Genomic DNA, 26,756 nt, shown 5'->3' with positions numbered 1-26,756 from the left:
AAATAAAGTTGCTTTAGATTTCCTATAAATACTTCTTCAACCAACATGAGACTAACAACGTCTGTCTCAAAGTTTGATGTTGCAATAAATAGTGTTGAAGCATAGCTTTGGGAAGAACCTGATGCGAGTTATATTTTGGAAGGAAACAAATACAGACTGGGGATCTGGTCTGAGAACTTGAAGTGACACACATGTATTTTCATGGAATGGTTTGGGTTAGAAGGGACCTTAAAGCTCATCCAGTTCCAATCCCCTGCCATGGGCAGGGACACCTTCCACTAGAGCAGGTTGCTCCAAGCCCCTGTGTCCAACCTGGCCTTGAACACTGCCAGGGATGGGGCAGCCACAGCTTCTCTGGGGAACCTGGTTTTTACCCCAGTTTTACCTCAAAGATATTATATATCCTTAAAATAAATATCCTTCAAATCAGTCACAAACACTCGTCCCCCCAGAACCCCATGGACCTCTAGCTCAGCCACATGAGAGTGAGCTGGAATACTTAAATTACAAGTTGCAACTTCAGCCTCCTTGGGAAAGCTCTCTGAAATTATTCTGCAAGGACAGATCAAATCACCTTCATTATGAAGCTTTGACAACCAGGAAAATAAAATGAGAATTTTCAGGGAAAAAGCTTTTAAGAACTTACATTCATCTTGAGGCTCAAGTATACTCATCAGAGAAAGGTTCTCCCCAGGAAGCGCAGGTACCCAACCCTCTCAGCTAAAAGTTAGGCAGAGGAGACCTGGCACAGGCAGGGATCCCATCTCCAGGCTGCAGTGATTTAATGAGAGTCCAGCCCACTCTTCTTTTGCTCACAGGTAATCAATAGTTTTCAGAGTGATAAATTTTGCTTCAGGTTTTACTCCCCAGCATTTGTAGGTCTTGAAACATCCACAGAGTCCCTTGTGCTGGCAGAAAATAGCTCTCCTTTAACATACAGGGTTGATAACTTACGGCATGTGGTATATACCCAGCCATTACATTTTTCAAACATAAACGTTAATTATTACAATGGAAGATGTCCCTGCTCATTGCAGGGGGTTGGGCTGGATGAAGGTCCCTTCCAACCCAAACCATTCTATGGTTCTATGATTTTATGACACATCTCACTGTAAAGCTAAAGAAGGGGAAGTGGGATGCAGACACCCCCAGACACTGAGCTGGATTTAGACCACCCTATAAGGGTCAGGTCACAGATGATGTTGGAAGGGATTGCAACAGCATTTTCTTAACCACGGAAATCTTTAAAAGAGAGCTGACACGTGGAACACTGGTGCTTTGCAGAGAAGCTGGATTTATCTCACATAGACATGCAAATGAAGCAATGCATGTAGTAGAAATAAGAATGGCTGTCATTCCTCCCTGGGATCTGGCCACATCAGATATGAGAGGAGCCCAAAAATACCCTTTTATAAAAAAAGCATCAAAGGGAGTATGCAAGGCAATCCACCATCTCTGGATATATACTGCAGTGCCCAGCTGCAGCTTTCTCTTCTTCTATCATTTCTTAGGCAGAGGGAGGAAAAGAATGGTATCTCTGTGTAGGGGTCCCTGTCATTGCTTGCTTCCCCTCTATAGATTAATTTTGTCACCTCCATCACACCCCACCAGCTGCAGCCAGATTGATAGTAGGGAAGGATATTGCTTCTGCTTAATGCTATAGCATAGAGCCTAAGCTGTGAGCTGTTAGAGTTGCCAGTTCTTGGACCTCAGATCAGGATCATATTTTGTACTGCCTACAAAAAGACAAAGAAAATAAATGGTTTAGTGTTCTTCTAACAAAGATTTTGGTCTGGTTCTCTAACTGCTACAGATGGGAAGATTTACAGCTAACAGCAAAGACACACAAAACTCTAAAGGACACCTGCAGAGGTATTCTTTAGGGAAAAGGTGCTTACAAGTATGCTTCAGGAGACTAGCAATCTCATCACATGTGCACAATGTCAAGTCAAATCGAAACCCACTGGTTACTATAATTTCATTACTATTCTGTATAATTTCTTTCTATATATGATTTCATTACTATTCTATATAGTTACTTTCTACATATGTATACATATTTCTGTATATATACAGAAATGTATATGTATAAATATTATTTCTACTCAGACCAAGCCTGTAGAGAATGACTACCTCCTCCAATGAAATCATTTAATGACAAGAGAAAAAACAACATAAAGAAGAGAAGAATCAGGTCCAGAGTCTTTCAAACACTGATTACTTGGCAGCTAGTCAGCACTGGAAAAGGTCACTGAACTAAGCTATTTCTAAGGTAATACTGTAAACAATTTTCCAGTGTTAGAAGATGGACAAAAACATGTGCTTCTGCTAGATTTTTTACAACTACCCACAAAAGACAAGAAAACAAACAGATGCATATATGCATCCTGAAAAAGAGATATCCAAGCACAATAAAGGAAAGGCAAAAATGTAGTTTTCCATTCCTCTGTCCAAACTGATGCACTTGTTGGCAGCTGGGCTCTCCTTTCTCTTCTGGTGAACTGAAGTGTCTGTGCAAAACATGACTCCTACATTAAGGCTGCTTGGCGCTTTCCAATACACAACTCTTCTCAGCTGGTTATAATTTTCCTTACCAAGCATTAAACAGTTGAATTGAAGTTTTCTGTGCTGGAGGTCTGCTTCGGGATAGGTTATAATGTTCTAAAATAGCTCATCTAGAAATGGTTAGGCATTTCTGAGAACAAGGCTCAGGGGATGTATATAATTTTGCCCTTTGAAAACAAAGTGTTCAATTACTTTGTTAAAAAATTTTGTGACACAATACTTTGGAGCTGGGCCTTGGAATTTAGTAGCGGTGTCACAGCAGTGCATGCCTGTTGCCTGCAGATGGATGTGTCAGTGTTCCTCATCCATGCTGGGCACCATCCCCATGCAGAAGAGATGAGCAGAGCCTTCCCCATACCTATCTCTCCTGAGCATCTATGAACCAGAGCAGGAACTGAGCACAGTAATATCACTTCACTTGTATCTGTGATCCTCATGCCTCTCTGGCAGCACAGAAGAGACAGGGATAAAAACCTGATTTCAGAGGTAGTGCCAGGGCTTGGCTGCTCTTTGCATCACCTCCAGCAGCCTGCGAGCAAGGCTGCACATGCTGTTTGCGTGACAGCCCAGTGAATCAGAGCAGCAACAGCCTTTCTGTCTCCCTGCACGGGTTCACCACACGGCCATGCCACCAGTATTGCTCTCACAGTTCAGGGGTGAGGAGGAACCAGAGAACTGCGGCCTCTGATGCCGTGCTGGGAGGAACAAGGTCACAGGCTAAACGCTCCTCAGGGATGCAAGGAGCAGGGTGGGAAAGAGACAGAGAAACAAATGGCAGTGTGGGGACATGACAACAGGGAAAACCACAGACTGCAGAAGGAGGAACAAAGCACAAAAGGGCTGCAGAGAATAGAGAGGGAAGGGGTAGAAAAGGAGAAGGCAGGTGAAGGAGCCACTGATGAGTATTGCCTTCCTCAAGGCACCTAGAACCATATTTAAGCATCAACACTGCCAGCAAGTAACTGCAAACCTTTGGCAAAGTGTCCGTGTCTGCCTTTGCCTTCCCCTCCTCCCTGCGGCAGACTTCCACCAGCTTCTCCTTCAGCCTTTTGATAAAAAAATACCGATACTGCTGAAGTGAGCTTTATGGGGGAAATAGCTTTTGTTTGTTTTTGGTTTCATACAGACATTGGAGATTTTTGTCCTAAATATGTACTGGACTGTTTAACGCTGTTGTTTTTCTGTGCCTCAGGTTTGTTTTGACAGGCAGCCAAGGTTTCCTGGAGCTCACCTGCAGCTCTCGATAGAGCACATGAAGCAAGGTGAGATAAGACAGTAAACTACCTCCAACTCCTCCTCTCTTTCCCAGAAGTATGGCATATGAATCACAGGGCACTTCTCTCCTTTACAGGGAACGTGCATGGAGCAGGAACCTTCCCAGCTCAGGAAGCTGGAAGTGAGAGAATCAGTTAAGCAGTCTGGGTAAGAAACACAGAGTAATATTCATCTTCCCATCTTTTCCTCCAAAGTCCTATATAGGGCAAGAAATCCACCAACTCCAGCCATCAGAAGGGGGAAAAAAAAACCCTCCACAAACAAAACGAAATCAAAACCTCAAACTTCCCCGATCTAACCATAACCAGCATACAAGCTGAAAAAGCATTCCCTATCCCATGCTGAGACCTTACATCAAGTGAAGCGCTCTAAAGCTTGGGTCTTGATGTCTGCTCAGCTGCCTTTGATGAAAAGCTTCCTCCAACTGCTGGTTAAGTAGCAGTTAGCCTTGGAGCTTAAGTCATAATGGTTACTGCACCAAATGAGGCTCCCAGTTCAAGTCCCAGTCACGAAGAAGCCAACAACTACAAATGCTTAACCTGAGTTTCTTTTGCCACTAAAAGCACATTAGAAAGTTCATATCCAAATGAACTTTGGAAACAATTAATAAAAAGTCAAACAGTCCAGATTTAGGAGTTGTGGGATGGAAGTTGTACCTACAATGCATACCTTATGCAAGGGTGATGATGGTGCCTCCCCTACTTTTGTGATCACACACCACTTTCACCCCCAGGCTGCACGTATGCAGGGACAGGATAACCATGTGCTGCCCAATCCATCAGAAATCTGGCATTTTTAAAGTGTTCTACTTTGGTGACCTAAATCATCTCTCACTAATGTCCTTTCAGCTACAATAAGAAATCGTGCTGAGAAACTTCATCCTAGGAATGGAAGCTTATTGAGTACATCACTGAGCTAACCCCTCTTCAGCAGGGAGACATGGAATAGACAATCCATCAATCCCTTCTGAGCTGCAATGTCTAATCACGCCGATACTAGAAGTGACCCTCTACTATTGCCAAAAGCAGGCAATTCCTCCAGTCCTTGAACTATGCTAATTTTGCAAGGAAGGTGCAGCAATCCCTATAGCAGTTATAGCAGGATGGTTTTTTTGCATGCATGCATTTCACCATGTACATCTGTGGATGCTGATGGAGCTAAGGTAGGGTTTGCTTTCCCTTAATCCCTAAAGCAAAAAGATTGCCCTAAGGAAGCCCAAGCAACTTGTTCTAATTGAGGGCACTGTGTGGACTAAAATATAACAGAACACACCAACCTAATAAAAATGGGTAGGATGGGGAGAAAGATCTGCTGGCCAAATCCCAGCAGCAGCATAGCAACAGAGGCTGTTTCTGCACCCTGTCCGTGGGATGCCCCAGAGTTCTCACCACCCCCCTGACAGCATCCCACTTCAATGGTGCACATGAGCAAAGATCTACCCCTGAAAAGTAACAAACACCCTCTTCTTCCCTCTGTACCCACCATGTAGTCATGCCTAGAATAACAGTCTTCAAACCCTTCAAGGACAGGAGATTACTAAACTCAGTTGGTCTATAAGGAGAGACGAAGGCAATTTTTTGGCTAAGCACCCTTGTATGAACTAGCCATTCTGCTTTGTGCTTCCCTAGTAGGAAAGGGGTGTCCCTATTTCACTGACAACTGCATCTCTTGCAATGTCTGCCATTAGTCTGGAAACAACAATGGCATGCAGTCTGTTGTAATTCAGTAAACTTACTGCTTCAAACACTTGCAAATGTTTACAACAATCAAATCAAACGCTTCCAAAAGCACAGAGCAAAATCCCCTATCTAAACATCCCCAGCTCCTAGAAGGAAACAGCCCTGGGTCCTGATGTCAGGCAAGCATACATCTCTCATGGGCAAAGTCCATAAACATAAGGTCTGAACCCCCTTTCTCTCTCCCACCCACCCCTTCAGACTCTTAGGAAACACATATTAATGCCATAGCTTTTTCACCTTCTTGTTTTTACTTCTATAAGAAATACAAGTTTCCGATAGTGTCAAATGCTTCAGATAATGAGAACAAAAACAGCCTACTTTGAAGGACAACTGCCTTCCAGCTGCCTTACCCAAACAGCAGAAACTTAGCTCTGGTTCTGCACTTCCCATTATCAGTGTCCTACAGTGAGGACATTCAATGAGGTTTCTCAAAAAAACAGAAATGCTTACATTCAGTCTCTTTCTCTCTTTATCAGGGAACCTTAGACCCTCTACAATGCCCAAGTGATTCCCACTTTCCCTGAAACCACACAAGTCAGAAAGAAAAGGTGCAAGCTTACTTCTAGAATTTCTCCCGCCTCTGCTGCTTCTGAGTGAATTTGTCTGATTTAGTGAAGACTTGAATCCCCCCTCACACGCAAGCACACAAATGTCTTCCTCTTTTATCTGGCTTTCTCTTCTATAACCAGCCTCCCATTACAGAGAGATTCTGGCCATTTCTTAGACAAGTGCCTGGGTTTATTTTTGCAGTAACAAATCCACCAGGAACATAACACCCTTTCCAACTGAGCAGTACACAGAGCAGCCTGTACCAAACTGCATTTTGGGTCCTTGAGAGAGAAATGTCATGTTTAAGAGGCACAGACTGCTGTTTCACAGTCACCTCCTTTTTAAAAGGAGGAGCTGCAATGCAAACTTAAGCAGATCACAGCTACAATAACATCAGATGGAAAAAGACTGTGGAATGGAATGGCAGTGTCCTGTGAACACAGTGAACGAGGTCTTCCTTCACATCATCTCTACCCAGAGCAGGATGTTCAGTCCAGTATCATTCTTAAATAACCTGTGCCTAGACTTGAGGATGAGAGAGATGATAATGCCACTAATACCCTGCGAGAAGGTCCCTTACCTGGTGACAGGCTGGCAGTAGGCTGCAGCAGTTTTACTAGCATCACACAAACCCATTCAAGTCAGAACACCCCTATTAGTGAACAAACAAAGGCTGGAAGGCAAATGTGACATTTCTCCCCTTATGATTTCCTACATGTACTAGAAATCCTTACACCAGAAAGAGGTGGCAAGGGAAGTAACTATGAGGCCAGGAACAGCTCCATGCTGTCAAAATTAGGCTTGTTAGAAGGCATTGAATATCTTTGCCATGTAAGAGTTGATGAGACAGGCACAGGAGCTCATTTTCTTTGGCCAAAATATTTCAGATTTCCTGAAAGAAGAAAAAGGCTTACACAGTGACACCATGTCAATCAGGTCATACTCCTCCTCACCACCCAAAGCCACCTTTTGAAGTAACTGGGCAATTTTAACTCCAGTTTATGAAGCAAGGGGCCTCAAAATTGCTTTGTTCTTTATAAAGTCCTGCAAAAACAGAGCCCACATTGAAGAGTGATCCTCATCAGTGCCCCAAGCAAACTATAAAGACTGAAACATTTCATCTGTCAGGCACGAGGGACTCGACAAAGCCCCCAAGATCCACAGGAAACCAAGCTCCACCAGATTTTTATTTTTCAATTTACTATTGCTTTGTTAAAGAAGTGAAGGCAGGCCCAAGGAGGAACACCACAGACTACTTTTGGCTTCAGCAGAATGGTACTGCAATGCCACATATGAAGTTTCTCTTCTAAAATAAGATAGATTAAACAGCTAGGCTTTTCCCATACCAACGCCATAACCTTCCCAGCCACCTCTTCCTTATACCTGGCAACTGTGTCCTGAACTGCAGCTTCACCAGTTCCTCTCCTGTTAATCCATTGATGATCTGCTGATGTTATTTCCTACAGCTCAGGCAGAAATCTGGCGAGACGAGCTTGCCCTGTAGGAAAAAGCCTCTGTCAGCTCACCATAGCCACCCTCAGAGCAAAGTGTAATGCTACCTTTTCTAACAGAGCCACGAGATACATCTGCCCCTTTAAAAGTTCTTCTGAGCATCCATAGGAAGAGTAAGTAAAATGCCTTTTCAATCCACAAACACACCATCCAATCTTTTAACCTTCCCAAAGCTGTGTTTTGCTGAAACGGCTGTCAGCAGCTTTAATGAAGTACCCCAGTTACTTCGAAATTGAAGCACACCTACACTGTAACTACAGGATGAAATCATAGCACAGGTAATGTAAACTCTTATGCAGGTAATGTCAGGCAAAAGTCATAGCACTCCTGCAGCCCAAGCAGCAGCCTAAAAGCACAAGTACTGAGGCCTCCATAAATGCACAGTAGAGTCTGTTGTGCGCTGTAGTTTCTTTTCTACCTTCTCTGCCTCTGACAGCACAGGCACACCATCACATTCCAGGCACAAGTTCACTGTAGCAGCACATTTTGTTGTGCCAGCTATGTGTTGTTTGGGGATCCAAGGCTACTGCAGTAACACAAAATAACATTTAATGCCAAATAGTAACGTCTTCTCTGCTGCTAGCTGTACTGCAACCAATTGTCTTGCTCCCTACAGATAAGTTATCTGTATTCACACACAAAGCGTCTCAAGGAGGAGCAGTCAAAATTTATGAGGCTAAACTCTCCCACAGAGCCAGCAAAGTGATACGGAACAGCACGCAGGCTAAAGTGCAATCCAAAGTCTACTGTTTTAAAGCTGCAGTGCACTTGCTTAAGTCTTACAGGCTTTTAATGAACTCATCTCAATAGTGTTTTTCAAATCATAGGCTTTGGGGAAAGTAATCTTTAACGTCTCACAGTCTAACACTAGCAAAAAGAAAAGGTCTTAATAGTAAGTTAGAACAAGCCCCTCTGGCTCCATTACACCAGTATGATCCTCTCACCTCAGTTCTTTGGCTACACCTTATAAAGTTGACCAGCTGCTACCAGGCAGCCTCTCCTTAACATTTGCACACAAAGAAAAAAGATCACAGAATTCCAGATATACCCAATTCCTCAATTCCCAAGCCATCTTCAAAGCAAAAACTTCACATTTTTGCAGAAGGTTATGTTTGGCACCCAGGATTCCATTAAATGAGCAACTTCCTGGGTTTATTTTCTCCTTAACAGGTGCAAATTGAAGGCTTTCAAATGTCCAAGTGGTATATGCATGAAGCTGTACTTAGCACCTCCCAAAATCAACAGTACACTTCTCCCACCTATTCAGAGAGCGATGCTCATCAACAGCTTGTCACTGTGCTGTAGAAATGCAATGATGTACTCAACAAGGCAGGGAATGGAAGACAGATTATGTCAGTCAGTTGACAGACTCCATGAAAATGACTCAAAAAGAATGGCAAATACCAATTCAGGACAAAACATACTTTATTGTACTGTAATGTCAGAAGTACAAGAAAAGTACTGCAGAGAACCATGCTAATGGGGCTTTAAGGGTCTATGAAGGACAGAAGTACAAGATAACGGGGTACTACTGCACTCAGTGCAAAAACCGATTCATTTGAGGCACAAGTACACTATCGTTTAAGCAGCTTGATTCAAGCACAGCTCTGGTATGATCTACTCTGTTCTCTTTCTATGTGACAATTCTATAAGAAAGCTACTTTTACATGAAATAGGCAGTAGGTACAAGTCAGGGGTGTCCAAATTGCCACTTGGTGACAAAAAAAATAACAAGAAGAAAAATATTCAGCATAGTCACCCTCCACATTTTAACTTCAGACATGGAGCTGTGGCTAGTGAAGAAAAATACTCTGGAAGGTCAGAGCCCAGATCTGTTTGGCTGGGTAGAGGGTTTTTTCCCCTCTTCTAAGTCTGTGGGTAACTTATTCCATGTTGACCACAGTTTATCCCATAAGAAGAAGTATCTGATAAGGAATCATACATATCTAACATTCAAATAAATTTCAGCCCTTGACATCTTAACTTATGACTTAAGACAGAACAAAAGTGTTTGGGCACCCTTGAGTCAAGTTAATGAAGAGCATTTTTGCTAAAAAGGCAAGCAAAATCACGGTTTCAAACAGAGCTGACCTCTACAAGAAGAAAGCAGGAATCCAAGTCACTAGTTACTACTAGGCTGACATGTACTGCTGCCCAGAAAGATAAAAATGTAACATCACAATGAAAAGGTTCAACAAAGTTGAAAGATAAAGGTTTCAACACCAGAAGCAGCATTTGAAAACAAGCTGTTTAAGTTAATTTTTTCAAGAGATGCAGATTGCATAACTCTAGGCATGAACAAACATGCTGGCAATCTTCTCCTTTTACACAGCAGCTGTGTTTAACATAGGAAGTTCTGGGTTTAAAGAAAGCTACTTGAAGAAGAATTAAAGATTTGCGATTCCCTGTCTACTTACTGACTTTAGTAAAGCAACGAAAAAAATCACTACTGAAACAGTAGTTTCTCAGTGGATCCCTATCATTACAAACACAGCTTGAATTGTAAGCAACGCAAGACTAAACAGACAACTATTATATTATTACTATGCTTATAAGTTACATCAGTTAAAGTTAAAAAAAGCCAAGCAGTTTTGCCCTATTTCAAGAGTATTTTCCAATCAACACCAGTTTACTTGGTGAATGGGACTTCACAAATAAACAAGGAATGGTGACGTCTTTGGGTCAAGAATGACAAGAAATAATGGGCTCTGTGCTACCAATCAACCTCAACAAGAATATGGCACAAGGGCCAGCCCAAGCTGTACCAACACTGAACCTTTAGCACTCAGCACAAATTCGGATCTCTTTACTTTAGCTAGCAGATCAGGTGAAAAGACTGGGTAAAAAAAACAAAAACCGAAACAAAATAAACCAAAACCACTAACTAAAAACTTAACTCCAAAATTGGAATATACTTTTAAAAAAAAAACCTGTAGTTTTAAAATAACTTTATGCTGACATCAGTTTGTGCAAACTAAAAGAAAACTCATCAAATTTCTCTCCAACAAAAGACAAATCCCCCAAATATTTTCATTTTTAGCCCACTGTATCTGTAGATACAATCTCAAATCTAACAGATGTAAATGCAAGAGAGAAAAATTTACAGCATCTGCACAACATTCTTTCTACAAACAGCTGCTGGAGGGAAAGTAAAATATAAAAGGAATAAAGAAAGGAAGGTTCCATCTGAAATACTCTCACAATCTTTCCCACTCTGTAGTCCATGAATCCGACTCTGATGCTAAGGTGACAGTGTATGTAAGCAGATTTTTTTGATGATTTTATTATTTTTGAGTTTCAATTGAAGAGAACCTGAGAAGAGACTCAAGTCTCTTCAGGAATTGTCAGATGGAACATGCTCCTCAAATCCTTCGCTCTCTCGGACCAACGCTCTTTCCAGGATAACACGGCCTTCCTTGTAGCGCTGGCTGTCTTCAGTGGCAAATTCATAGATCCAACCCAGTTTGCTGTTGCAGTTCTTGCAGCTCACGTCTCGAACCATGTGGCGGCCAGTGAGCATGACCCGATCCTGAACTTCACTGTATTGCAGATTTACCACCTGATACAAATATACAGGGACAGGGAATAGAAAGGATTAGTCTGCCCAGAGCAAAGCTTGGTAACAACGTCCATGCCTATCAACATTTTAAAAGTAAAGAGCCTCTGGCACTGCACATAAACTGAAAACTGGAGTGCAGTAAGTCAACAGCCCTTGAAAATCTGCTTGTGAAGGTAACACTTTAAAGATGCGCTTCACAGTGATGTATAACCCTCACTGTTTAACTGAGACATGAAATGCTATCACAAGACTTACTAGAGTGCAGAGTACCCTGTTGAACTAATTGGTATTAATCCACTTATAATATACGTAACCCATTTCTAGCCACTGATGTGATCACTTATTCCTGGAAGTCAGAACCAAAATATTAAGAGGTACTTCTTTAAAAGTCTTCAGGTGCATTTGAAACAATCATCTAAGTAAAAGCAGGGCTCAGTGGCCGAGAATGTAGGCATTAAACATTCACCTTTTTTTGTGGGCGCTATCTTGGCAGTTTAAAACATTTAACTTGTTACACAGCAACACCACAGAACCAGGATGCATACTTCGTTGAGAAGTTAATGTCAGAACTACATCCAAACTGCTGATATGCAGTAGGATTCTGAAAGATGGGGCTGTGCTGCTCTCACAGCTTGCCACTTGACTGTGCTCAGTCTCCACATGCTTCAGGCGTAAGGTTTCTGTGTGCGGAAATGTAAAAAAATAAACTTCTGTGATTAAACCCCACTATCTAACACAAGAAAAATTTGAATCCCAGGATCCAGTGCATACTGGGCGAAAAAATACAGATGCACAGTCCTTTTATAGCTATGCAGCCCAACCCTTAGAGATAAATACTACTAAAAGGATCCAGCATACCAGAAATTCCAAGGCCAAGCACAGTAAAGTGAAGACATTACTGACGCCTCTATCAACTCTGCCAATTGCTAAATGGCTTTCAAGAAAAAGCCCAAACCAACACACACCAATGATTACATGACCAGGAGCTTTGTGAGAACGCACAAGATGTTCACTGTTTTTTCAGTGAGTCTAACAGAAGGGTTAATAAATAATGCCACAATTCACTTGTTTAGGCGTGCTATTAACATTATTCTCAGACTAAACCCAAAACACAGCACTGCACCAGCTACCAGGAAGAAAACAAACTCTATCCCAGCCAAAACCAGGACACTTCCATATTTCAGTCTGTTAAATCAAACATGATTAAAAAAAATCTTAAACTAGAGTATTATTGCCTGTAAAAGTGACTGTGGTTACCTAAAGCTGCCAAACTACTCTTAGCTTCAATGCATTTTAGAATTAAACAGAATACTACCTAGACTTTAACCGACTAAAAGCGCAAATGCCTTTGAAGCTCTTTGACAGACAAAAAGATACTCTAACAGTGAATCTGAGGTTACTATTACAGAAGTTTCCAAAGCCAAAACTCCATGTATTTTGGCATGATACCTCTGTACACACAACCCTCTTTACAGTCTTTCAGTATTGTGGATAAACTAATCTTGATAGCTTGCCATTGATAGTAGATGCCCAATTTGACTTCAAAGACAGCTAGATAGAACAAAATAAAAATAATTAAAAGAACGAGATAGTAATTACACAACACTTCAGCCAAGAAGCTTTTTAGCTGTGATGACAGATTCATATCCCACCAATTCATTTTTCAAAAGCAAACAGTAGTTCCTCCTCAGCTTCTTACCAACCTTGTTGAAAAGAAAGGCTCTTCCCGTGGCCCCTGTAAAACGAGTGGAGATGAGCTCAGATCGATTGGTCAGGATAGTGTCGCAGTTTGCACAGGAGAACAGGCGAGTGCCACCAATGTGATCCAGAAAAATTCTTCCCATTTTTAGAACTTATGTAAGTTTATCCTCAAGACCTGAAAGCAAGAAGAAAGATCACACACATGTAAAAAAAAAAAAACATTGCAGAAAAAACCCAACCAGCTCCAAACACCCCATATACATGGCAGAATATTCTGCAAACCACTTCAGCTAATGTTTGCAGAGCTTCCTTCTTTCATAGATGAATTACTCAACTTACAGACTGCATTCAGCCTTTCTCATCAAGAAAAGTTCTTTCCCAAAGTGATCATCTTACCAATAAGATAACACACCTACATACAAACTAATTACATTAAAGGAGCAAACCACGAACCAAAACCTTTATAGTTCAGACACTCGCAGACCGCTTCTGGACCCTATAGTTCTTACACTCAAAAGCTTCCACTTCTTTCCTATTTTCTTTTCCTCTTTAATACAATACTGAAATTCCATTCCAGTATATTCCCAACGACTCACTGATCTTAGTCAGCCCTGGGAAATGAAGCACAGAGAAGTACATTGAGTCACCAAGGCAATTATGGTTTAATTTTCCCAAGTCACATCCCCCCCTTTTTTAAAATATGTATTTATTTTGTCACTTCCCCTAAACTTTGCATTATTTCTGATACGCAACCACACACCACCACCATCCAGGATGCTTTGGTCTTCTATAGTAGACTGGGCTACTGCATTTGACTCGACACTTAGTGATTTCATATACGTAACAACATAGGATAAGGTTTGGATGCTATTTCACATAACAATCCACTCAGTTTTACACCAGACAGTTTATACATATAAACATTTAAAGCTGTCTAATCTAATACAAAATACTGTGTCATTGACCCAAGCTATTTCCAAAGCATCATCACTGAAACACCTGAGCAACTTCAGTGAGCAGGAAAAGAGAGCTTAGAAATTTATAGCAGCAGATCAGCAGTATCTAATAAACAAACCTCTTCACTGCTTGGGAAAAATAAAAGTATCTCACCAACTTTATACCAACTACATAGATTACTCAGTTAACTAGCGAGAAGGCATGAAACATATCAGACAGCTGAAAAATCACGAAGGACATGACAAAGGAATTAAATTATTATGTTATTTCCATTTCAACTGCTGAAGTTTTATGACTAGGCATCTATAGTTAAACAAGTTAAATATACCTCCATTATGCTTCAGATGTGGAATCAGAAGAGAGTACTGTCTCTGCTTTTGTTATGCACAGCAATGCAAAGTAAATCTGACATGCTGCAATATTAAAATCATGTGGGTTTTACTTTTCAGAGCAGGAGACAGTGTGCCATTCAGAGAGAAATTAATCAAATTTTGTGCTCGACAAGCTGAATCTTCTATGTCAAATGGCTTTAAGGAGCACAAATATCTAAATTAAACCCATTTCAAGTTTCAGGGGATCAGTTTCTTAAAGCTTACTCTGACATGCACAAAGCAAATGGACTAAAACATGCACCTGCACACACAAAATTTAAAATACCATTTTTACATGTAAAAATCATAAGTCACTGACATAATTTTTTTCAATTGCTTTATTTCATCACTTTGTTTTCTTACAGTGTGTGGCAATAAAAAGGGTTCCTGGTATTGAACAGAGTGATTTTAGCACAACTTCCTTGCAGTCAAATTTTTCTTATCTTTGTTAGTCTTCCATATCCCATCTGAAGGATACACAAAAATTCAAAGAGGAATGGAATGCCTCTTTAATTTAAAAGTGATATGACACCCACTTTTCTTCTTGGGAGGATAAATAAAACAGGTCTTGAGTTTGACAAAAATATTTCAAAGACTTAGCTGACTGTAGGGGTGCATCTCCTTGTGACTCCACTCAAAATACGGAAGCGTTTTCCTTCAATTTCTCTAAGCATTACACCTCCCTAATGTCTTTATCTTTCCTAGCAAGCAAGGGCAAAAGAAAAAAAAAAAAGATGTGAACAGTGATAGCATGAAGGAAAAATCAACAGACAATAAGTGTGAATAAATAGTATCAGTCAAAGTCTCCAACCAGAAGAAACCACAAAGACAAGCAATAAAGGCAATTGTGACAGATATGCCCACGAGGCACTTGGCCTAGCTCCATGTGCCATCCTTACTAATTTTGGATAATGCTATTTTTGTGTTGATTGTATTGTGGATTAAAAACAATTAACTGATCGTAAGTTACTGTAAATGTGGAATCAACATCCAAAAGGGTATTTCTTTCAGGGTAAACAGAGTGCTCACCCCTTCAGTATTTCTAGAAGCTAATATAAAACAAATCCAAACACATCCCGCTCTTTCACCAAAAGCAACACAAACACTAAGCTTGCTAAGTGATAAGAACAGATCCATTACACAGACCAACCTTGCAAAGCATGCCACTGTGACAAATATGCATCTGAACACTTAAAATGCAATTACATCATCTATCTAAAAACAGAATTCACGTAACTGCACCTAGAAATGCGGTAACCCAGAGCCACTAAAACCAAAATGTAACTACTTCAGAAGAGAGTGTGAGTGTAATTCTTACAAGCAAGTTAGAAGTCAAAGCAACATAGAAATGTATTACTTCCAGATACGACATTATGTGTGGACTGAACTGCTGAGTCCTGAAGATACTGAACATTAAAATAAATGCATAAATATGTTCAAAGACTTAAAGCTGAAAAACCTACCTAGTAATACAAGGCCTACATTCTTCAGTTATTTGTATCACACCAAAAAGCAGAAAGTAACCTCACCAAGTATGTAGGTGAAAAAAAAAACCTTCCAATAAATAAGACTTGGGTCCCAACAGAAAGACAAAATGAGATTCATCTGATGGTAGCACAAGGATGCGAGACTTCAGATTAAAGTTACAGCAGAAACTAATAAACCAACTGGTTCGAACAACAGTCTTCAGAACACAGTGTGTAAGAAAACAGTGTATTCTTTAAAAATTTAGAAAATTAAATCCTACAAGATGCATTATAACAGCCAAAACAGTCCAGATTTTGAGTTGGGGTTGTGGTTTTGAGAAAATGCTAAAATAATGTAATCCTACTAGAATATCCAACTTGAAAAACAACCTCTACACTTAACTGGTCCCTGGTAGATTTCAGTCAAAGCAGACAGCAGCCTACAACTATCATTAGCTCTTGGTTTTGATGGCTAAAGGATATCAATGAATCCTTTAGGGTTCAGCTGAAATGTTATACACCTTAGTCTTTGTATTACTGCTCACAGTAGTAAAAAGTAAGAAAAATAAGTTACAAACTGACTGCTAGTAAGGCAGTCTTCAAATGTCACATTTGATCATGGATTTTCTAAACAACAAGGAACTTTTGCTTTTTCCTCTCATATAAGGTAGAGAAGTTAATTTCAACTTTGAATGATTTCACACTCTTCCCTCCCCTTTTTTTTTACCCAAGCTAAAACCATAGTATTCACTTACAAGACCAACTCAGAAAGTATTTGGTACAGGTGAAGACTGTTCTCTCCTAATGTATGGATCTTGAATCCTGTAGGGTACAACTCATCATATAAAAAGCACTACAGAACAAGGGAAAGCAATTTTCCATTGCTCTCAGCCTCAGATCCTTTGCATACAGAAGGGATGTGTACAAAGTCACCCAAGATAACCGTGTAATTTTTTTTTCCCTATAGTTTTCACTTCCCATGTAAAAGGTGTGGGCGTGTATTTATGTTCACACATACATAAATGATCTGAAAAAAGCCACTTATAGGCAGCTTTTATAGGCAGTGGGAGGGCTCTCTTAAATGAAGAGAAGCAGAAGAACTGCAAAACAGTAAAGCATTTCTAAAGCTTAAGATCCTCCAATTAGGGGGAGGAAAATGCAAGAAGCACACTCAGCCATTCATCCACTCTTTCTACACTTAAAACCAGTGAAAATAACTTCCACTGGTTCTGAGCACCAGTCAGGTTCCCTATTGCTAGTCACGACCCCAGAAAGTGACACTACCATATCACACCAATTCCATCATGCTACTAACAGAACTTTCAGTGGACAGGAATCTTGGTTATTCACAAAACTGTGTGCTGAGGAAAGCACATAGATTCGCTTGGGGTTTTTTGGCCCATGATTTCACCTTTTAAGTCAGCTAAACATTCTTTGCTGGGTATGTGTCAGTGATGAAGTCCTAGTGATCCTGCCCTTACACAAATTACCAAAGACAAGTCATAATGTTAAATTAATGGCTCTGATTTTTCTACATTGGAGATGTAAGGCAGAAGTAAGGCAGACTTACTTACACTAATGGAATAGAAAGTATCTACCACTTGTCAAATCTACACAGTTCAAACAAACAGGTACTTTTAGGAACTGAGAGGTGATGCCACTGTGCCATTAGTTGGCGTCTGCATTGCTGAGAGTATCTTTAGCTGAACAATCAGTGGTAGCTCATATTACCCACCTAGTAAGGCTTGCTGACAGGGCAGTATTTTGACAGTACAAACCTTAATACCACTTCCTAGTCATCCTGTGAAACATTTCCTGCCTGCATGCTTCTCCCAGTGAGTGCATGGACAGACAGGAAACACAAGCACTGTGGCTGTGTGCTATTACACATATTCCTAGAGCAGTATGCTCCCAAACTTCCACCTGTGTTTCAGCTTTGATTTTGGCAACGCTGAGCAAGAGCTGTCAAAGAGCTCACATTCAACAGCTTAAATTTGTCCACTATCTGCACACAGAGCTGAAATCACCTGAAGCACTACTTGGTCGGTATTTGACCTACCTAACCCGCCTACCTTCAAAAGCAATAAAGAATAAAAAAGCAACACAAAGAATTATTTATTAACATTTTTAAAACTAACAGTCAGTGTTTTCTTGTCCCAGAGTGTATCTCTTGAAGACACAGGACCATCAGCGTTTGGCAGAGCCAGGAGGCACTTTCTATATACACAGTGGACTGTGGATATTTCAGGAGCCTCAGTGTTGCTTCAGCACCATCTACTGCATCTCAGATCTACAACAGAAAACAGCTGCTAGTTAAAGGATAAAACACTATGACAGCCTCTCTTTCACCATTTCACTGATTAAAAACATTTTCCTTTGCGTGGTGAGCTAACAAGCACTCTCTGCCCCTTGAAGAAGGGCTGTGCATTCACCTAGGTACAGTAAAACATTCTCAAGGTGTACTTACTCAGGAACCAGGCTTAAACTTCATCTTCACATGTCAGGAACTGGGCTTGAGCTTCCTCATCTCCATGGACAAAAGAGGAAAAAGAATACTTAGCACAGCTACACAAAACCACACATTAAAGAATTGCTGGGTAAGCAAAAAAACCCCAACCAACAAACTTGCTCCTTACCTGCCTGGGTTTCCGCTGCTCACAGTTGGGGGTGCATCTGAAAATACAGACGTGGTCAGTCTCTTAGGAGGTCTGAGATTCAACCATCTGCCACAGACTTCTGTGGCTGTTGAAGGAAGCGGTGCCCAGCCTCTGGCCTCTGCCTACATGCAGAATTTGTTATCAGAAAGCACCACACGCAGCCAAATGTGAAGAAAGAAAGTAAACTGGAACAGTACGCTATGCTCATTAGAACCAGCCAGCTAATGTAGCAAAGATGACTGACGAGGCTTTGGCAAAGTAATGAAAGCTGTGCCCAAATGCAGTGCACAACACCTGCCTAGAACAGGCCGCCTAGCAGGAGGAAACTGCATTTGTGCAAGTTATAGTAGTGTAATTTTCTACTGCAAACAGTCTTTTTTTCTAGGTAAGGCAAAATCTTTGCATTGGGATACTGACATTTCAGTATGTTAACATATCGGTGTACACGGGCACTTAACACAGGGTAGTTTGTTTTAAGTTTACAATGAGCAGAGCCACACAGGTGGGTGCTTGTTTCTAATACAGCCCCCATATCTCAGCATCTCCCATAGTAACTTACACCCCACAATACTCTGGTTAGATAACATATAAAAGTATTAGCTTATAAATGGTATCAGACTTAGATTTTCTTTCCCAGTACTACACAAAGAGTCCAAAAGCAACAACTATTCCTGTCTCCCAGTTTCTTTTTCCCCTTCCCTTCCTATCTCCCCTCTCCCTTTCCCAAGAGAAGAAAAAGATTATCTTTTCCTCTCTCAATTCCTCAACTGTTTGTAAGAAAGCTGCATTTCCTGGTTTTGTGATAAATTTATTCTTACACTAATTAAGCAGATAAGACAACTTTTGCCTAGGAATTCATTCTGCGACTTGCAGAAAGCTAAACTAATTCAGATTTTCTCTTTTCATTAATTTTACTGCTGTAGTGATACAAATCTTCACCCAAAGACACCACCGAGTTGATGAACCATAAAAACAAACAAAATTTAAAGAAACAGCGAAAAGACAACAACCATTCAAACTTCCATACAAACCACATCCAACTGCCAGAATATGCTAAGTGCACCTCACCAAGAAATCTATATATTAACTAGGAAAGTCCTAAATGTAGCTCAAGGCTCCAAAATTGAAGAGCCTTGCTACCAAACATCCACAGTGCACAGGCGTTTCCTCTACATATTTAACAAGTTATTTTTAAGTTAAATCTTGCTTAAGGGAATTACGTATTGCAGCAAGAGCTGAGCAACTCAAGATTTCAACACAGGTCAAACGATAGTAAACAAATATGAACCAGTGACCTATCTTGGACAACACCACTTCAAGCTTGTAAAGACTACAAGCAGAAAGAATGCTAAATATATATATAATACATACATATTTGTGTGCCTGTGTACAACTCACTCTGTCAGATGACAAGTAACAAATCTTACCTACTCTTGTCATCTTCCCTACCCAGCTTTGAAAGGCATGCTTGGCAGCCACATCTCAAACTCACTCATCATTAGTATTAACATCTCTATATAAACAATTAGATCTGAATTCTGTAAGTTAAGGACCTCCACAGCTACGGAAGTGAAAGTAGCAGATGACAGAAGCCTCCAAACAACATCTCTAAAACCTAATATTAGAAAAAGAGAGTGACACTTGAAAATGGACAGTTTCGTCATAAACATTACTTCAGTTCAGCGGTCCAGAATGAGTCTATATATAAAAGGATTATATATAGCTGTTATATAGTTTTATATATAGCTGAACCAGCCACATGAGGGAATCTTCACCACCACCAAGTTCCCTCCCTTTCTGCCATCAGTCACAGCCATAGTTAACTAATGGCTAATCAATTGCCATTAGTTGTTGACAACAAGAGCTGCTCTGCACAACTACCTCTGAAAAAAGCCATGCCTTGTGTTTCTCCCTCATGAGACCTGGGTACTTGTTTTGTTATTCCCTCAACCTAATCCTAAGGCCATGTTTATTTCAAGAAAGACAATTTATTAAGTTCCAGCACTATATTATCCAAAACACAGCCTTTATTCTTAAATAAGCAGCTGAGATCCATACACAGAGCAAAAGATCAACAGACAGATGACAGTCCCTGCATTCCTTTTTGGCTTTGACTAGAATCTTTTCCAGAGCTAAACCGTACTTGCACAATCATAGAATCAACCGGGTTGGAAAAGACCTTTAAGATCATCAAGCCCAACCGCTCCCCCAACACTGCCAAGGCCACCACTAACCCATGTCACTGAGGGCCTCATCTACACGATGTGTGAACACTTCCAGGGCCGGTGATTCCACCACTGCCCTGGGCAGCCTGTTCCAATGTTTCAGTTCCCTGGGAACCCGCACTTCCACGGGCAAAACCCACCCGAAGAGCTGCCAGGCTCACTGCTCAAAGAGCCGCGAGCACCTCCACCAGCGAGCAACCACCACCCGGCTTCCGACAACCGCCTTCAGTCCGAGTCATCCCCGGGCAGGGACACGGGGTTACCGAGGGCTGCTGCGGCGGCGAGCCAGCCCCCACGGAGCGGGGAGCGAGCAGCACCCCTCACTGGGAAAACGCCAAAGCGGCCCTGCCACCCACCGTGTGGCACCGGGGCTGCCCCAACCGGGCCGCGGGGCGGAACTGACCTACACCCTGGGAGCGGCGGGACCGGCTCCGGCCTTCGTAACGCTCCACGGCCAGGCCGGCGGAGGCGACGCGAACCCCACACCCCGAGGTGGGACGACCCCCGCTCCACACAAAGCCCCGCAACCGGGTCGGGGGGGCGGCTGGTGGAAGGGGAGGCGGGCCCCGGCCGCCGTCACGGGGCCGCGCGTAGCCAACCGGCGGCGGCTCTTTCGCCGGCGCCGCCGCCGGGCGCTGCGGGCAGCGCAGGCAACTTGACAACAAACAGGAGGAAACAGCTGACGGGAGGCCTCGCCGCCGCGGTGAGGGGCGCCCGGGGCCCAGCCCCGCACCCCCGGGCTGCCCACAGTCCCGCTCCACCCCGCCGTGCAAGTTGCGGGGAAGGGGGACGACGCGGCGGAAGGGCCTGGGTACGGTTCCTCTTCCCCGCACGGGAAAGTTGCCACCGCCCCTCCGGGAAGCGGAGCCGGCGGCGATGCGGGGCCGGCGGAGGAAGTTGTGGCCGCGGCGGGGAGGGGGTGCTCGGTGCCGGCCCTGGGCGCAGAGCCGAGCAGGAAGGCTGGGCGGCGCTGCGAGACGCTGACGGAGAAGGGGACGGGTGGGGAAGGGCCGGTGCCTTGTCGCGGCGCCGGGCCGCAACAGGGCCGGCGCTGCCTCCCCCTCCGGGCCGGAGCAGCTCACCCGGGGCCCCGCCGCGGCCCGGAGCGGCAGCCGCCACCTCCCTCCCCAGCCGGCAGCGGCCCTCCCCGGCCTCCCTGGTCAGTGCGGGGCGCGGCACGGTCCCCCGCCCGGTTACCTGGCGCAGGGGAGCGGCGGCAGCGGTGGCGGCTCCGTGCCCGGTGTCTGCCCCCCGCCCTCCACAGCCCCGACGCTCCGGCTCGGCGGCGTAGCCCCGCCCCTGCCGCACGTCAATCAGCGCTGCCGAGGCTCCGCCTCACGGCCCGCCCCGCCCCGGTCACCTCACGGCCGCGCCCGGTGGCGGCTGCGGGCGTTGCTCGGCAGTGAGGGGCCGGGTGGTTGCGCTCGGCCCTTCACCGTTCGCCAGGTCGTCTGTCAGCCGCCGCCCTGAGCCCGCCGCTCCCTACGTGTGCCTCTGCCAGCTCTGGCAGTGAGCTGCACCCGTGCCTCATGCCCCGTGGGGGTTTGAGGCGAGGAAGGGCGCAGAGGTGACTGTCAACCGCGTCCCCACCTCAGTGATGCTATGGCTGATGCAGTGTTTCAGGCCGCTCAAGCTGAAGTCTTTGTGTGACATCTTAAATATTGCCCATGATGGAGATGAAAGATGAGGGAAGAAAAAGGGAAAGTGTTTGTGGCCCTTGTTGGCCATTGATTGCAAGTGTTATCAATTCCCTGACAGTTTTAATGGCTCAGTGCTCACATGCAGATTGCATCCTCAGCAAATAAATGGTGGTCTTGGCAAAAATATGATAAAAAAAATCCTTTTGAGCATGGCAAAGACATGAAAAGGGGTGGGTTTTTTCCTTCTACAGAGCAAGCCATGCCATTTTAAGGATTTTTGTTCTAATAATATCACATATCTAATAATATCCATGCTAGAGGAGGTGTATTTTTCCTGGGTCTGTCCATGTGATATTATCAGAGGAGCAGCAGGACTTTGCTATCATTCCACATCAAAGGCAAAGGGACATCTCTGTGCACATGCAGCAGGCAGCACATAATTTTATGCCCAAGTGTTCTTCAGCTTCTCGCATGGATTTTTCACCAGCCTGGCCAAGGGTAGACAGTCGGTGATGGGTCAACATCAGTGTGTTAAGAACTGCCGTTTGCTTCAGGCAGACCTCCAAAGAATCGGATCTCTTCAGTTAGGCCAACCCTGGCCTGATCCTGAACAGAGCTGAGCACTGACATCGCTCATTGACCTGTCATCAACCCCTCTTTAGATCATGCAAAGGAAGCAAAAGTGTCAGAGCAGTCTGTCAGACAGCAATCACCTCTTAGTTAATGGCATGGGGACAACAGAAGCAGTAAGAGTATTAGAAGGAAGTCATAAAGACTGTGTCTGGAGTCCCATTACCAGCTGCAAATAGAGGAAATAACTGGCCTAACATGCCCTGTTTGTTAACAGAATGACCCGATCTGCTGTTGTGCCTCTCTGTGAGCTTTGTTCCTGGTGGATCTGCTCAGTCTTGTCACAGGAGCTGCATGAAGCTTAATCATCTTTGCAAAGCTTCTATAGAAATCACTGTAAACAAAGCCAAAACAAGAGGAGAAAATGAGGCAAAGCGATGGTGCTTTGGTTGGCATCAGTGACTGAGTCTTATCAGGGACCTGTGAGCTCTCTGCTTAGGTCTGCTGCTGAGGCACATCCCTGGGTAAGTCAGTACTTTTTGCCTTGTTTCCCTCTGTAAAATGGGGAGAGCCATGCTACCTGCCTTTCTGTGTGGTTATATGTTTGCTTTAGTACTGTTTTCCAGTCTGGGCATACGGAGGGGATGTGTGTCTGAACCTTGCAATCATCATAATAATGTTACCATGAAAATAAAACAAAGCCCAAACCTCTGAATAGTGTTAAATTCTCAGCAATGGGAAGAATGGCTGTACCAATCAGAAAGAAATCAAATTGACCATGAGATAAGCAGAGAATGAATTAGCCTGTGCTTGACAGATGGTGCCAGGCACTGATGTTTTTATTTCCCTTGCAGAAGAGCTTAGATGAAGGGGGACAGGGGAGGGTGAAGTAGGGCACATTTATTAGAACGAAGCACCAGGCTGTAGCGGCTCCACTGAGAAACATCAAAAATACCAAAAGCAATTTCCCATTTGTTTGTGAGAGACATGGTACATATCAGCTAGAGAGTGAACAACAGGAACAGCAATATTGTACCACGTGGCACTTTTAATTTTCAAAGCAGCCTGAAAACATTAATTAATCCTCCTTTAACACAGGGAAATACAGTGCGGTCAGCAGTTTGTTCCTTCACTTCTTGTGCCAGGATTTGGGAAGACCCTGGGCCTTTTCCACAGCTGATTCGTACCACAATAGCTCAGATGACTCTGGAGCAGCCAGTGTCGGGTAGCACTGCTGAGCATAAAAGGCTGTATTAGATTTGGAACTTAATGAACCAGAGAGAGGGGAGATGCCTGCACCCGACAGTCTTAGCAAAGTGCCCCCTTCAATGTTTGTCCTATCTAAATCCATTGTGCAGTGCTGTGAGCAATGCTGTAGGAAGCAATTCAGAGAACATTAGGTGAGGAATTAACCACAATCTCAAAGAATTGTGCAGTGAAACTCAGACAATGCATTCATCTAATTTAAACCTCTGACAAAACTCCAGTGGAATTCAGCAGGACCTGGGTACATCCCATTGAACGAGCATCAGGGCTTGGGGATTGCTTGTGCAGAGCTTCCCCATGTAAAGAGAGAGTGGTACAGCTTAGTGGGTTTTACTCCTGCTCATCCTCTAGAACCACTGTTAGTTTTCTAGTACTCTTGTGGATTCCTGTGTGGCGAAGCTGAGCCCACCAAACCAGGCATATCTAAGGTGGGACAATGATTCAGAGGGATTTTCCACTGCTGTCTCCCATGCCCAGGATTTCTGGCAGCAGAGTGGAGGCAGCTGAAATGCAGAGCTAGATTTACAGGCTGTGATCTCTCTGAGAGGCAGCTTGACTTCTAGATGCCCCTTTTGTGCCTTCTCAGCTTTGCCTCACATCAAAGCCTGGGTTTATCCCGCTAGCTGCTGTTGTTATTTGGCAGTGGCTACTAACAGCCTGTGTTTTCCAGTGGAGATGGTACAGCCTGCAGCTTCATTCTCATAAAGTAAGCCTACTCACACACAAAAAGATTAATTACCTTTCATTTTCCCTCACAAGCTGACACCTATTGCTTTTGGCTTACCTGAAAGCTGACATGGGTACAAGTGCCATTTACAGGTACTTTTCCAGATGGCTGTGTTTTGCCAGGGGAAATTATTTATACAGGTGATCTCAACATTAGAAGATGAAGATCAGTGATGAGGAGGTCCCTCCATGCCCTTTCCATAACGACAGAGCTGCTTTCATTACCCTATCACCATACCTAGTAGCTGTTGGCCAGATTTAAAAGGTATTCAGGTGTAAAACCCCAAAGCACCAAGGAGCCATATCAAAGAAAGAACTTAATGTCCAAAGAGAGATTCAGAATTTACGTGCCACTATTAAGATGTCAGGAGCAAGGACAGTAAGCAGGCCTGGTGCCAGGGAACATGTAACGCTCTCCTGCAGAAACACTGCCAACACCACAGCTCAGGGACACCAGCAGAGGGACACAAATGGCCCCAAAGCCAATCACTGTTGCAGTGAGCGGGACTCACTGCTGTTCCCCAGCAAAGAAAACAAGGGTGCTAAGTAGGACGGGTGGTGATATGAACATATCCAAGATGGGACAGGGATCTTGCAGGCTTTTTGCATTGCTAGACCTTCCTTTTTTCAGTCTGCCACACTGGAGGACAACTACTGACATGAGAGCTTCCAGGCTGTGGCCTCTGCAAAGGGTCAGGATTTGTATTTTTTCTGTAAATGGGCTCCCATAACCACTGTATCCAGCCAAGCAACAGGGCCACTCCATCCCTCCTTCCCAGAAAGTGTTTAGAAACCTGATCCTGCTCAGCAGGATCATAGAGGATGAGAGAACAGGCTACCTCTATGACAGCTGCATGCTCACGCTTTCCTTTGCCGCTGTCTCACAAATGTCTGTACAGTGGCAATGCTCTGCAAGATCATAGGAGTTATCAATCTTTGATTTGGGGGAGATTTTATCAGGTGTCCAACACATGGATGATGGCCATCTGATTATGCCATGGCCTTTACACAAAGTGTTAGTCTGATGCACACCTGTCTGAGTGGAGAGAAGATGCAGAGGGGCAGTGCTCCACTGACCCAGCTGAACAGGGCAGCAGTGATCCAGCTGCCAACATCCCTGTGTTCTACAGCAAGTGATTTCAAGTGAGCTTTCATCCTCAGCTGAGGAGGTAAAGCTGGAGCCATTCCTTTGGCACAGAAAAACCTCACAACAGCTGTCTACCAGGAGGAGATGAACATTTGTGGGGAGAGCAGTTACTCCAATGCATGTGGACCTCATCAAACAGTCTGGGCTGTGCCTATTGTTTGTGAGCACCAGATGAGAACAAAGACAGATTGGCCTAGAAAAGGCCCCACACAGAGACATTCAGAGGGTGCAGAGAACAGAACACTTTAATGGCTGCACTGGATCACCATTTTTTTGGTATAATCGGAGGAATCTACTAGCTTGGGAATATAAACATATACACATACCTGAGGTCCAGATGAATTCCCATAACTGTGGGTTTGGGTTTTTGTTTTGGTTGGGCTTATCAAAAGATGGATCTGGTCCATCTTTTTGTCACTTCACAGCAGGAGAGTAAGGAAATTAAAAATCTTTGTAGCATTATCAGTCTTTTTCGTTCACTGTTTCTATAGCTCTGGGTGGGGTTTCCCAGCTATAGTCAGCACAGCATTTCCTTGAAGGTCTTGAAGCTGATTCAATATTGCTATCAGTCTTCTAACAGTACCACTCCTTGCTCAGGAGGCACACTCTTGGGTCTCCAAGGTGAGCCTATTTAAAGGAAAAGGCCAGCCTCACTGCAGACTTTTGTTTACTCTCTTTTGCTCATAGATACCTACCCGAGGATATTTATCAGAGATGCTAAATTCAGAGGGAGCAGAGAGCAGCAGGCAAGCAAAGCCTGGGGGAAAAACAAGTGGTCCACATGAAAAGGGGACACGGGACACACAAGGGAAGGGATGTGTGACCCTACCC

The 26,756-nt window shown here is 43.5% G+C and overlaps 1 protein-coding gene across 10 annotated transcripts; it reads right to left on the bottom strand.

The window, feature by feature from the left end:
* Positions 1-9,047: 9,047 nt before the first annotated feature.
* YPEL5 (yippee like 5) lies at positions 9,048-21,905 on the bottom strand. Of its 10 annotated transcripts, XM_030499508.1 has the most exons (7): positions 21,774-21,876; positions 18,331-18,473; positions 18,162-18,221; positions 17,833-17,984; positions 14,186-14,270; positions 12,903-13,075; positions 9,048-11,199 (listed from the first exon to the last, which is right to left on the bottom strand). In XM_030499508.1, the coding sequence occupies exons 6-7, from the start codon at positions 13,041-13,043 to the stop codon at positions 10,975-10,977; spliced, it is 366 nt and encodes a 121-aa protein (XP_030355368.1). In that variant the 5' UTR covers positions 13,044-13,075; positions 14,186-14,270; positions 17,833-17,984; positions 18,162-18,221; positions 18,331-18,473; positions 21,774-21,876; the 3' UTR covers positions 9,048-10,974. The 10 variants fall into 10 exon arrangements, with proteins under 10 accessions (XP_030355368.1, XP_030355364.1, XP_030355367.1 ...); XM_030499504.1 differs by lacking the exon at positions 14,186-14,270; XM_030499507.1 differs by lacking the exon at positions 14,186-14,270 and having other exon boundaries at positions 18,162-18,249; positions 21,774-21,869.
* Positions 21,906-26,756: the final 4,851 nt, after the last annotated feature.

This window comes from Strigops habroptila, chromosome 10 (assembly GCF_004027225.2).
Source record: "Strigops habroptila isolate Jane chromosome 10, bStrHab1.2.pri, whole genome shotgun sequence".
Classification (NCBI taxonomy): Eukaryota; Metazoa; Chordata; class Aves; order Psittaciformes; family Psittacidae; genus Strigops; species Strigops habroptila.
This window is presented reverse-complemented; position numbering and strand designations above follow the sequence as displayed.